Raw genomic sequence first — 13748 nt, 5'->3', positions numbered from 1 at the left:
TGGCATCCCCTCATTTTACGTAATGCTCTCCAGATCTAAAACAAAATGAAGGAGCTTGCTGAACTTACACGGAAAGATTTCCAGAAAAAATGAAAAAAAAAATCAAGAGCGGAATAATGATATGCTGTGTTATCTTTTGTGAAAGCAAGGAAGAATAAAAATTTACATTTCTTTATGTTCAGAAAGATATTCTGTAAGGATATATGATTAATAAATACAATTACATATAAAGGTATGATGACTGTATACTTCGTCTTCCAAATGGTACAGTTTCTAGAGTGAAAGGGCTTGTTATTAATAATTACTCCAGGACAACAGATGGAAAATGGCAATATCCTGGACAAACTGGGATGTATGATTAACCTATAAAGAGTACAGAGTACGAGGAGGAATGTGGACATTTTAAATTGCGTTTTACAAAAGTACCTGTCTGTGGAGAATTGACAATAAAAACAACTGATTCTTTACTACAGGTAGTTTAAGAGCTATCTTAAAGAACAAAAAACGATAAACCATAGGCGTGAGACACGGAACTTAATGAACATGCGGTCATTTTGCTACCCGGAACTTACTGGAGTTGCACAAGCCACACTCGGAGTTCATCCGCCAATCCGAAGTGGGAGCGTGCGAGTTTGAGCCCGTGCGAGAGGCCTGGGCGGGCCTCAGACTAGCGGAGTGGAGCTTCCCGTCATTCACCCCTGGGGGCGGACCTAGCGTAGGCTCGCACATGCGGCGCTCTGGCCCACACAGATGCTACTCTGTGGCATCTCGGGTTCCTTCTGGCTGAGCTCTGGAGGACTATACTCGTTTCCTTTTTGGTTGTGAGGCCCTGCAGCCCCGGCTGAGCTGAGAGAAAGATGGCGGCGGCCGTGCGACAGGATTTGGCCCAGCTCATGAATTCGAGTGGCTCTCATAAAGATCTGGCGGGCAAGTGAGTATTTCCGAGAGCCATGGGAGGAGTAGGAGGGAAGCCACAGACTTGTTCTCCTTGGTTTGACGGCGGCTTTCGGATGTGTGGTAGTAGCCGGCCTGAGGACCAAGGGGGCGGGCCTGAGGTAGGTTGTGGAGGCAAAAGCTGCAAGCAGCAGAAAGCAGGGAGCCCGTGGGGCCATAGGCTTGGGGTGACTGTCAACTTGTTCAGCCCTCGATAGCATCCTTACTGTCTCATAACTTTCTGGAAGCGCGGTCTGAGGGACGACTGCTTTCACGGCCTTCTCAGCCTTCTGTGGTGCCTCTTCCCATAGCTGGCTGGTCTCTCACACCGAATTCTGACCTCTCTTTGGACCTTTTCTTTCTTTTTTTTAATTGAGGGGAATTTATATTGTGGGACCTCGATGCAGAGTTTTTCAGGGAGATGGTTTCTTTAGGCGGTTGGGGGTTGAGGAGGTATGGCTGCTATCATGTCGTCCAAAACCTCTTCGACCATGTTCTGTGGGTCCTTGTTTTGGGTATTCTCTGTCCGCCACCAACTCTGAAGCAGGGCACATGCGCTGATGTCCTCATACCTACGTTTGATCTTACCCAAAAGGCCGAGAAGCGATGATGATGTCCTCATAATATGGATCAGGATGTGTAGAGAGTTAGTGATGTTTGCAAGAACCTGGATTGTTTGGCAATTTTGTCGCAATTTACATTGTAGAGGGTTTAGGTCCACTCCCAACTTAAAATAGTGACATGTTGTGCATGTCAGCACTGCTAATCGTGGGTAGATATATCTATTGTCCGTTTCTCTTTGTAAATTTCACAGGCTGTTCTTTTATAATGAATATGCATTCTGTTTACAGTATGCTTCTCAAATTGATCCCAGTATTTACATTCTGATAGCTGAGATCACTTAGATCTATGTTAATGGGATACACCTGCTTTTACCTGGACGTTGAAACCCTGTTTTATATAGGCTGTGCTGCCTTTTCTTTGATGGTAAATGTACTCTACTTTTATCACTGAGAAATTTTGCTGTGTATCTTGGGCTTTACTTCCAGCGGCAATTTCCCCCTCAGGTAAATGGAAATGATTAGAGGACTTATTCTTGAGTGGGTCAGAATGAGTATGTGTGTGTATATACCTGACACTTAGGAAGTGCCATAAGATTATCTTTGTTACTATTATTATTAAAGCTATTCATTCCATATTTATATATTCTTTGAGTTGGAAATAAGTTGAATATGTCTTCATGGCTCAGTGCTTTTTGCATGTATTTTTTTTATAGGTTTGGATGAAAGTAAACTAGTTTATATTTTCCCCCATGCTTGATTTCCCTTATGTTTTGTTGAAAAAAAATAAGTGCATTAGTTATCAGAAGAGATACAGTTTTCATGTATTTGCAGATGTCTGAAACTTAAACATTTACTTTCCTAGTTCTGAATTGCAGATAAACAATAGTACCTATATTATTGTGTGCTTCAGTTATTTCTTTCTATGTAACAAACCCAAAACTTAGTGGTATAAAACAGCTATTATTTTTCAGGATTCTTTGGGTTAACTGGGCTGTTTTGCTGGTCTTGTGTGGGCTCACTCATGCTGGTGCAGTTAGATGGCAGCTTAGCTGGGGCTGGTGGGCTAAAATGGACACCCATACATTTCTGGCTGTTGGCTGGGTCTCCTTCTCTACAGGCTCTCTCATTCAATGGTTTAGTCGAGGCTTCCTTATAGGACGAAGAGGGTCAGAGTGGAAGCTGCAAAATCTCTTACAGCTAGCCTTGAAAGTCTCACAACATCAGTTCTCAAGTATTGATCAGAGTAAGTCACAAGACCAGCCCCGATTTATGGAAGGAGTGGCCAAGTTACATTGCAAAGGTGCATGGTCAGAGGGAAGCATAATTCATTGGAGGCCAATACTGTAACAGACCATGGTTTATTGTGAAGAGTAATTGAAATAATATGCTTGATAACTGATAGCCAGTGCTTTTTTTTTTTTTTTTTTTTTTTTTTACAGTAGGTATTTAACATATTTATGAGTGACAGGTGCTTGGACTTATTTGCTATATACAACAGGCACTCAACACATGCCTATTTTATGTTATACACTGGGCACTCTGGCTGTGAACAGGCAGGTATTCTGGGTATGTTGCTGTATACTACAGGTGCTCAGTACATGATTGCTACATACAGGAAATGCTCCATGTATGCTGGCAGTTTACATAGGTGTCTCATACCTGCTTTATGTATGCAGCAGGTGCTCTTCGCTTGCTACACACAACAGGTGCTTGATACCTGTTTGTATATAGATCGTGCATACCTGCTATATACAGAGGTTCTCAATTTTTGCTTCCCATACACAGCAGACACTTGTACCATCCCTTTGTATACAGGAGGCTTTCAATATACACAATAGAGAGTAGGTGCCGATACTTGCTTGCTATAATGCAGGAGGCACTCAATACACTTGATTCTTATCACTGTAAGCAGAGCCAGTGCTTTTTGAAGAAATTGCTGGCCTTGCCTGCAGTACATATCTGGTCCTATCTGAGCAAGAACGTGGCAGGATATTTACCCTATATAATAAAGAGCTAATATGCAAATTGATCATCATTCCAACATACAAGATGGCCGCCCCCATGTGGTCAAAGTTGGCCGCCCCCATGTGGATACAAGATGGCCGCCACAGATGGCCAGCAAGGGAGGGCAGTTGTGGGTGATCAGGCCAGCAGGGGAGGGCAGTTAGGGGGGACTGGGCTGGCAGAAGAGGGCAGTTGGGGGCGACCAGGCCTACAGAGGAGGACAGTTGGGGGGAACCAGGCCTGCAGGGGAGGGCAGTTGGGGGGGACCAGGCCTGCAGGGGAGGGCAGTTTGGGGGAACCAGGATTGCAGGGGAGGGCAGTTGGGGGCAACCAGGCCTGTAGGTGAGGGCATTTAGGGGCAATAGGGCCGGCAGGGGAGCAGTTAGGCATCGATCAGGCTGGTAGGGGAGTGGTTAGGGGTGATCAGGCTGGCAGGCAGAAGCGGTTAGGGGCAATCAGGCAGGCAGGCAGGTGAGCAATTGGGAGCCTGCAGTCCTGGATTGTGAGAGGGGTCCCAGGTTGGAGAGGGTGCAGGCTGGGCTGAGGAACACCTCCCCCCACCCCCGCACAAATTTCGTGCACCGGGCCTCTAGTTTTCATAATAAAACAGTTCCTCCGGCTACATGCTTTATGAGAGAAACACTCTTGAAATGTATCAGTAGTTTTAGGTTTTACATTAGGAGCTAGTAACAAAGGGTTCCATATTAAGGAATGATGGAGAAAATGTCTGTAATATATTGATACTGTGTATTCTCACTGATTAACAGGCTATCTATAACTGAGTAGTCATTCAATAAATAGTGATTGATTCAATAAAAGCTAGAAAGGTGCAGAGCTTAAATTTGAATCCAAGTTTGCCTATTCTAAAAATCACATTTTAAACCTATCCTTTTGTTGCTAAAACTTCAATTAAAAATGCTTTTCTATAACTATGAATGAACACAGCAGTTGTAAAATTGACATATTTGGCCATATGAAAAACATTTTTGCAAATTTTGTACCCTGCTTTTGTTTATTTTTATTTTATTACTGGAGGTCTGGTGTACGAAATTCGTGTGTGTGGGGGGGGGGGTCCCTCAGCCCGACTGCACCCTCTCCAATCTGGGACCCCTTGGGGGATGTCCGACTGGGATCGGGCCTAAACTGGCAGTTGGACATCCCTCTCACAATCCGGGACTGCTGGCTCCTAACCACTTGCCTGCCTGCCTGCCTGATTGCCCCTAGCTGCTTCTGCCTGCCAGCCTGATCGCCCCCTAACTGCTCCCCTGCCAGCCTGATTGACATCTAACTGCTCCCCTGCCGGCCCAATCGCCTCCAACTGCCCTCCCTTGCTGGCCTGATCCCCCCAACTGCCTTCCCCTGCTGGCCTTATCGCCCCCAACTGCCCTCTCCCGCCAGCCCGATTGCCCCCAACTGCCCTTCCCTGCCGGCCCAATTGCCCTCAACTGCCCTCCCCTGCAGGCCTGGTTGCCCCCAACTGCCCTCTTCTGTCGGCCTGATCACCCCCATCTGCCTTCCCCTGCAGGCCTGGTCCCCCTCAACTGCTCTTCCCTGCCAGCCTGGTCACCCCCAATTGCCCTCCCCCACAGGCCTGGTCTCCCCCAACTGCCCACCCCTGCCAGCCTGATCGCCCACAACTGCCATCCCCTGCTGGCCATCTTGTGATGACGTCGTGCGAGGGTGTCGCATGATGCCACCTAGGCTTTTATTATATAGGATTCAGAGAGGAAGGGGGAGGGAGAAAGAGATAGAAACATCAATGATGAGAGAGAATCATTGATTGGCTGCCTCCTGCACGCCCCCTACTGGGGATTGAGCCTGCTTTCTGGGCATGCGCCCTTGACCGGAGTTGAACCCAGGACCTTTCAGTCTGCAGGCCGAGGCTCTGTCCACTGAGCCAAACCAGCTAGGGCTTGTACACTGCTTTTGTACAAGGACACACACACCTATACACACATATGCATTATGATTGTTTTCTCATATAAAATTTTAGAAGGGGAGGAGCTCCTTGAGAGGGAACATTTGAGTAGATAGCTGTTATGATAGCTTGTCTTATTCACTTAGCTAAAATCTACTTGGATTTTTAAAATTCATTTCAGATGTTATTTTTTTTGTTAATCCTCAACCTAGGATATTTTTCCCATTGCTTTTTAGAGAGTAGAAGGGAGGGAGGGGGAGGGGGAGGAGGGAGGAGAGAGAGAGAGAGAGAGAGAGAGAGAGAGAGAGAGAGAGAGAGAGAGAGAGAGAGAGAAAGGCAAAGGGAAAGGGAAAGGGAAAGGGAAAGAAAGATCAATGTGAGAGAGACACATCAATTGGTTGCCTCCTGCATGGGCCCCATCTGGGGGTGGGGAGGGAACTCACAACCCATTGTGCCCTTGACCGGGAATTGAACCTGTGACCCTTCATTGTAAGGCCTGCCAGCCCGATCCCCCCTGCTGGCCTGGTCGCCCAAGGAATACTGACCAAGGCCAGATGCTATTTCTCCTAAAGTCTTCTGTGAACAACCCCCAATATACACTCATACCCATCCACACACTGGACCTGGTTAGTTGCTCTTCTTCTTTTTTTTAAAATATATATTTTTATTGATTTCCGAGAGGAGCAGAGAGGGAGAGAAACATCAATAATGAGAGAGAATCACTGATCAGCTGCCTCCTGCACACCCTTCACTGGGGATCGAGACCATAATCCTGGCATGTGCCCTGACCAGGAATCGAACCCTGACCTCCTGGTTCATAGGTCACTGAGCCATGCCAGCCGGGCTCTCTCTCTATATTTTTTACCTTTAGAGCTTGGAGTCTAGGTATTTGTTGAGTTAATCCTATAGAACTAGAAGCTTTTATATTTTTCTTTTCTTTCCAGTTCCGGGGTATGGAGGGTACAGAGGAAGATATTGGACCTTTGGAGTCTAAACTTTTCATTTTATAAACAGCTGTTAGCCTGGATAAAGGAAAGTAATGTCACGCCTTTTAGCTGCCTTTGATTATTAGAAAAGCTGGTTTGCAGAAAAGAAAATAGACTTCTACAGAGGTAAACTTTGAATTAGAATGGAATAGAACTGTCAAACAATGGAGGACACACACACACACACACACACACCCCACTACCACCACCCCCTACCTCACCCCCCGTAGGCTGTATAACCTTAAAGGCCCCTTGTAAATCAGATTCTTGGCCCTTTGTTATTTCCATATCCAACAGTTTAGTGGTTCCCATCTCAAGAGTGAAGTTCCCTGGCATTTAATGTTTACTCTGTGCCAAGCGCAACTTTACTTACATTTCAATAATCCTTAAAAAATAATATTATATAAAAAAAATAATATTATATTACATATGAGAAAACTGAAGTACAGAGGTGAAATACCTTCCTCCAAGGTCATGTAGCTAGTAGCAAAGCCAGAATATAGCCTGCTTGGCTCATAGCCCTTAATTCTAAACACATCTTCCTTTTTTGGCCCTGTACTGTTTTCACCAAACTGGACTACATTTCAGATAGTGATTTTTTATTTTTATTTCTTTTGCCTAGAATGCCTGTCTTCCCTCCATTCTTTCCCCCTTACACTAAAGTTGAAATATTTAGAATGCTTAAAGATCAACCTCATTAGGAAATTCTCTCTTCTAAAAGATAAACCTCATTAGGAAATTCTCTCTCCTAAAAAATTATATTAACACTTAACCTGTTTTTAAGATTGTTATTTTTATTTTCGACAACTTCATTATGATGTGTGTGATGTGTTTTTGTATGTGTATGTCAGGTTTTGCTGTGAAATAAAACCTCTGGAAAACTTGGTGGCTTAAAACAACAATCATTTATTTAGATCATAATTCTGTTGGTTGGCAGTTTGGGCTGGGCCCAGCTGGATGGTTCTTCTCAGCTACACATGACCTTGGTTCCACACGGGCTCTCACACGTGCCTGTAGACAGCTGCAGGTCAGGTTGACAGCTCTGCTTCTGTGTGTTGGCTAGGGCAAGTGGAGGTGATTGAGCTACATATTTCATTATTCAATAGGTTAGCCTGGCCTTGTTCACGTGGCAGCAGCAGGGTTCCAAGAGATAAAAACACGTAAGGCCTCTTGAGGTTTAGTTTCAGAACAGGCACTTCACTTCTACTGCATTCAGTTGATCAAAACAAGCCCAGATCAAAGGGTGGGGAAATAAACCACTTCTTGATGTGAAGAGCTATAAAGTCACATAGGTATAGTCAGTAAAAGAACTGTTGCCTCTTTCTGTAAATGCTCCACCACATTATCCTGTGGAGCTTCATTTTATTTCTTGAATCAATAGATTGTATTCTTTCATTGTCCTGAGAAAATTTCAGCTATGTCTCTTTAAATGTTGCCTCTGTTTCATTCTATTTTCCCCTCTAAGACACCACTGAAACCCCTGTTAGGTCCTCTTCCTGTGACCTCTGTGTATCTCTTATCCTGTCTTCTGTACTTACCATTTCAATGCTTTATTCTGACCTGCCTCTTAGTTTATCAGTTCTTCAAATGTGCCATTAAGAACTCCATTGAGTTTTTAAGTTTGGTTATAGTATATTTTTAATATATATATTTTATTTTATTGACTGATTTGAGAGAGGGGGAGAGGAGAGAGAGAGATCATCGATTTGTTGTTCCACTTATTTATGTATTCATTGGTTGATTCTTGTATGTGCCCTAACCAGGGATGGAACCCACCTTGGTATATCGGGATAATGTTCAAACCAACTGACCTACCTGGCCAGAGCTGGTTATAGTATTTTTGTAGTGCTATAGTTTTTGGTAGTTTTTTTTTCAAATAACACTTTTCATGATTTCCTAGTTTCTTGCTGAAACTTAAAGCTTATCTTTATCTCCATAAACATGATTGTATTACAGTCTTTGATTATTCCAGTATCTAGAGTCCCTGTTGGTTGTTATTGTCTGTTGCTTTTGTTGATTCTAGCTCATATTGTCATGTGCCTTGTAATATTCATTTGTTGGGTAAATGATTTAAAATATATTTTTAAAAACAGTAGGAGGCCTAGGATGTTACCTTTCAGAGAGTATTTTCATTTCCTTCTTCCTGACACCTGAGGGTGCTAGCCTTAGGCTTCAGAATTTTTTGCTTTTCCTTGGTGATCCTTGGAAAAGATTTTTTTATTTCTAAAGTGCTAGTGTCCCTTCCTTTGGCCAGCTAGGAACTGAGATCCTGATTCTACAAGAAATTGCAACTTGCTTCTCAGTTTTTCCAGCAGATGGCATAATGTCCCAAAGCAGAACCCACCCTCTCCCCACCAAAAGTGCCACTCTACCTCTCAGCTGTCTTTCCAGAGTCTGCAAATGCTTTCAGGCAGAAGCTATTATTTATCTCTTTATACTCCTATTCTCACCTGTTTTCTCTTTTTGTTAGGATTTTATGCTGTTAATTTTTTTTAATTTCTTTCAGCTTTTTATTTTTTGAGGTTGGTTTGGTCTAATCATCATTACTATAAATGAAAGATGTATTAATACATGCCTGTTTCATTCATTTTGGTCTTAAATAGTGACTGTGGTACATTTTCATGTGTATATGTTTTATTTATTTCCAGATTCAAGTGCCAAAAAATCATGAATTGACTTACTGACCTTTATTTAGTTCATATACATATGCATATACATAATAAATACTCAGTAAAAATTGTTGATAGATAGGACAGATGCAAGGTGCCTTAATTAATGAAATATACTTTCCTCCATAATATTAAAATATTTTTTATTAACATTGATCTTAAATCGCACTCATATGTAGAATCTAAGTAATAAAATAAACTGATGAATGGAGTGGATCCAGAGACATGGAAACATGGAACAGAGTGAGGAATCTCAGAGGGAAGGCAGGGGAGGGTGAGTGGGTGGGAGGTAATTAACCAAAGACCTTGTATGCATAACCCATGGACACAGACAGTAGGGTGCTGAAGGCCTGGGGCAGGGCAGGGTGTGTGTGTCTAGAGGGGGTCAATGGGGGAAAAAAGGGACATGAAATACTTTCAACAATAAAGAATTATTTCAAAAAAATTAATCTTAGGGAAGAAGGGAGAGAGAGAGAGAAACATCGATGTGAGAGAGATACATTAATCAGCTACCTCTCACTAAGACATTACACCTCTAATATTTGGTTTAATTGTCTAGTCGATATTATTCTAGTGTTGGTGACCCTTAGGTCCACAAGAGTAAAGGGTTCTGGGTCACCTTAAATAATGTTCTCGTGTGTCTCTGTAATACATAATTGAAGGAAATAATGGCTTATAAATTTGACTTTTTGGTTTAAATTCAAAACTACAACTTTCAAGCAAAAGTGGCACCTTAGATCCAGTAACTAGTAATTACAGATTCACTCTTTCTTATGATGGACTAAAAACTTTAAAAAAAGGAAATCTGTGGTGTACTATAAAGAAAACCAGAAAAGAAAGCACTAGGAAAGACACCAAGGTAAATAGAAATGAATAAATGTCAATGTAAACATTAGAATATATAGTGCCCTCTGAATATTTATTTTTTTGGTATTGTTTTAGGTATCGTCAGATCCTGGAAAAAGCCATTCAGTTATCTGGGGCAGAACAACTAGAAGCTTTGAAAGCTTTTGTGGAAGCAAGTAAGTGTAATGAAAATTCCATATTTGCTTTGTATTACTGAGTAGGACTTCAAAGCTTGCCTCAGTCTTGTCTTATATCAAATTATCAATATAATTTTTATGAGATTAAATTACATATACAGGGAGAGGCAAAGTAGGTTTACAGTTCATATGGAAAATAATACAATAATTAATAAATAATAATACAATAATAAACTGTGTTTTGCATACTCACAACATTGAAATTGATGGATTTATTTTAGAATTTAAATTATTTACAACTTGATTTTTTTAAATGAATTGTCTCCATAGTTGTTGATAATAGAAATTGATAAGAGACCATGTAGCATAGTGACAAAGAAAGTAGACTGGATTCAAATCCTAGTCTACTGTTTTATTAGCTGTGTCTTCTTCTTTAACCTCTTTGTGCCTTCTTTTCCTTGTCTATACAGTGAGGATATGATATGTACCCTATAGAATTGTTGGGAGATTGAGTTATTATCCTATCTAATAAAGAGGGAATATGCTAATTGACCATCATTCCATCACAAAGAAGGCTGTACCCACAGCTGAGGCCAAGTTCCCTTAAGGAGCCTTAACGAGCAATCAGCAGGGACCTGAGGCTACGCCCTCCCCCCCCCCCCCCCCCCCCCCGTGGGGCTTGACAGGGGACCTCAGGTCACGCCCCCCACCCGGCAGGGCTTCACAGGGGACCTCAGGCCGTGCCCCCCACCCAGCAGGGCTTGAGAGGGGACCTCAGGCCATGCCCCCTGCCCTGGCGTCAGGCTGGGGGACCTCAGGCCACACCTCCTGCCTTGGCACCAGGCTGGGGGACCTCAGGCCACGCCCCCTACCCGGTGGGGCTTGACGGGGACCTCAAGGTGCACTTCCCGTCCTGGTGCTGGGCTAGGGGACCTCAGGCTGCTCCCCCCACTCCAGTGCCAGGCCGGGGGACCTCAGGCCGCAACCCACGCCCCAGCACCGGGTCAGAGGACCTGAGGCTGCGCTCCCCTGCCTGGCAGTGCTTGACAGGGGACCTCAGGCTGTGCTCCCCACCCAGCGGGGCTTGATGGGAGACCTCAGGCCATGCCCCCCACCCAGCGGGGCTTGACAGGGGAATCTCAGGCCGTGTCCCCCACCTGGCGGGGCTTGACAGGGGACCACAGGCACACCCCCCGCCCCATCTGGGGGACCTCAGGCCACGCCCCTGTCCTGGCGCCGGGCCAGGGGACCTGAGGCTACGCCTCCTGCCTGGCGGGGCTTGACAAGGGTGGGACTGGAGGGGTCTGGATCTAGCCCAGTAGGGGGGGGGGTGGCCGGGTCTGGGTCTCATGCAATTTTGAGGCACATGTGGGTGGGCGGGGACTTGACTCTGGGTCCCCCTTTTAATGTGCACGAATTTCGTGCACCAGACCACTAGTATATAATAAAGTGCTTAAAATAGTACCTGGCATATAATAAGTGCTGTGTACAAATGAGCTGTTATTTATGTCAGGATCATTCCTTTTGAATAGGAACTAGAAATTTTCATATTTCAAGACACTCTCCTCACCTCCCTGATTTCAGTTATCTTGAAAATTACTCAGAATTCAGGCTCTAATTGATACTGCATTAACAATATCAGCAATACTTGATAGTACTTTACAGTTTACAGTGTGTTTTCACATATAATATCTACCATACCGGTTCCTTTTAATAACTGTGACTGCAGAGTATAGATATATTCTTTTTTTTTTTTTTTTTAAATATATTTTATTGATATTTCACAGAGAGGAAGGGAGAGGGATAGAGAGCTAGAAACATCGATGAGAGAGAAACATCGATCAGCTGCCTCCTGCACACCTCCCACTGAGGATGTGCCCGCAACCAAGGTACTTGCCCTTGACCGGAATCGAACCCGGGACCTTTCAGTCCGCAGGCCGACGCTCTATCCACTGAGCCAAACCGGTTTTGGCTAGATATATTCTTTTTTAAAAAAAAATAATATATTTTTTGATATATTTTATTGATTTTTTACAGAGAAGAAGGGAGAGGGATAGAGAGTTAGAAACATCGATGAGAGAGAAACATCGATCAGCTGCCTCCTGCACACCTCCTACTGGGGATGTGCCCACAACCAAGGTACATGCCCTTGACCGGAATCGAACCTGGGACCTTTTAGTCCGCAGGCTGATGCTCTATCTACTGAGCCAAACCGGTTTCGGCTTTATTCTTGTATAATATATTGTAAAAAAAAAAGTCAAGATTAAGTCACTTTTACCCCCCAGGGACATTCAGTTAGTGGCAGAGCCCAGACTAGAAACTAATTTTTCTAATTTATTGTCCGTATTTACTTGTATTTCCCTGATAAGTGCTAGTTTGTATAGTAATTTCTTTTTAACAGCTTTGTGTCTAATGGCACTTGTAATGAAACTGTTTTCTCAGTTACAACCAGTATTTAATAATGAATTCCAAATAATATATTATAAATTGATTAATATATTAATACATTATAATATACTAGAGGCCTGTGTGCACTTGGGGGGGACCCTCAGCCTGGCCTGCGCCCTCTCGCAGTCTGGGAGCCCTCAGGGGATGTCTGACTGATGGCTTAGGCCCGCTCCCTGTGCTGACCTAAGTTCTTATTTGTTGCTCTTATTGGAAAATATAGGTGGTATTCACCATCACTATTTGCTTTATTAAATTTCATGAAAATTATTTCACCGTTTTCTTCTTTAACTCCTTTTTGTAGCTAGGTGGGACATAAAGACATAAATAAAAATGGGGGTATTTCTGTGCCTTTGCTTCGTATAAAAATAAAGAAGAGAAAGGAATAACATAAAATGCTCAGCTATTAAAACTTTTTGTCAACCATTTGTATTTTTATTAGAGAAATTATGGTAGTTTTACTCTTTTGTTGAAGTCATTATGTAATCAAATAAAATTTATTCTGTAATATAGGATGATAGGGGTGTGAAAATCAGGAATAATGCATTGCAGGTTGCACTAATACATACAGTTTTTAGTATTAATTTTAGGTAAAGGTTGCTTAATAAAAAATTTATAAATTACTCATGCTTTCTTATTTCTTATTTTTTTGACAAGTGGTAAATGAGAATGTCAGCCTTGTGATCTCTCGGCAGTTGCTGACTGATTTCTGCACACATCTCCCTAACTTGCCTGATAGCACAGCCAAAGAAATCTATCATTTCACCTTGGAAAAGATCCAGCCTAGAGTCATTTCATTTGAGGAGCAGGTAAAAAATCTAGAGCAGTGATATTTGAACTTGAGATAGTAGTAATTATTTTGAGAGATATTATTACATTTTCAAAGGAGATTATCATTCATTTTCGTTTTGTCAAAATTGCGCTAAGCAGCATTTTACAATATATAATAAAATAAATATTAGGATATTGTAACTCCAGCTGATATTTGCTTATTTATTACACTTTTATGCACCAAATATTATTCTTTAGACAGTTTTTAAAAATCACTTAAATTGTTAATCATGCTGAAAATATAGGAAAACTCCAGCATTATCTATGCAGTAACTAAAAGCAAAACTTCATATTTAAACTACATTATTGCCATAATCCACATTATGGTAATAATGTGCTATTTCAGTTTACTGTTTTGTTATTCTATCAATACAAAATTCATAGAAAAATTTGGGTGGTCTAGGTAAATTTTTAAT

General features: G+C 42.5%; 1 protein-coding gene across 2 annotated transcripts in view; it reads left to right on the top strand.

Annotated features, from left to right (window-relative positions):
• The first annotated feature begins 608 nt into the window (after positions 1-608).
• The window catches only part of COPS4 (COP9 signalosome subunit 4), a 37653-nt gene continuing 24513 nt past the window's right edge, over positions 609-13748 (top strand). Inside the window, exons 1-3 of one of the 2 annotated variants that reach the window (XM_080677134.1) lie at positions 609-931; positions 10016-10095; positions 13159-13310. In XM_080677134.1, coding sequence (XP_080533260.1) covers positions 858-931; positions 10016-10095; positions 13159-13310 — 306 coding nt within the window. In that variant the 5' untranslated portion in view covers positions 609-857. The remainder of the gene's footprint in view (positions 932-10015; positions 10096-13158; positions 13311-13748) is intronic. The other variant, XM_080677135.1, reaches the window with a different exon arrangement.

This window comes from Plecotus auritus (genome assembly GCF_963455305.1).
Source record: "Plecotus auritus genome assembly, chromosome: 1".
NCBI classification, from domain to species: Eukaryota; Metazoa; Chordata; class Mammalia; order Chiroptera; family Vespertilionidae; genus Plecotus; species Plecotus auritus.
The sequence above is the reverse complement of the archived record's forward strand: the minus strand, read 5'-3'. Positions and strand labels throughout refer to the sequence as shown.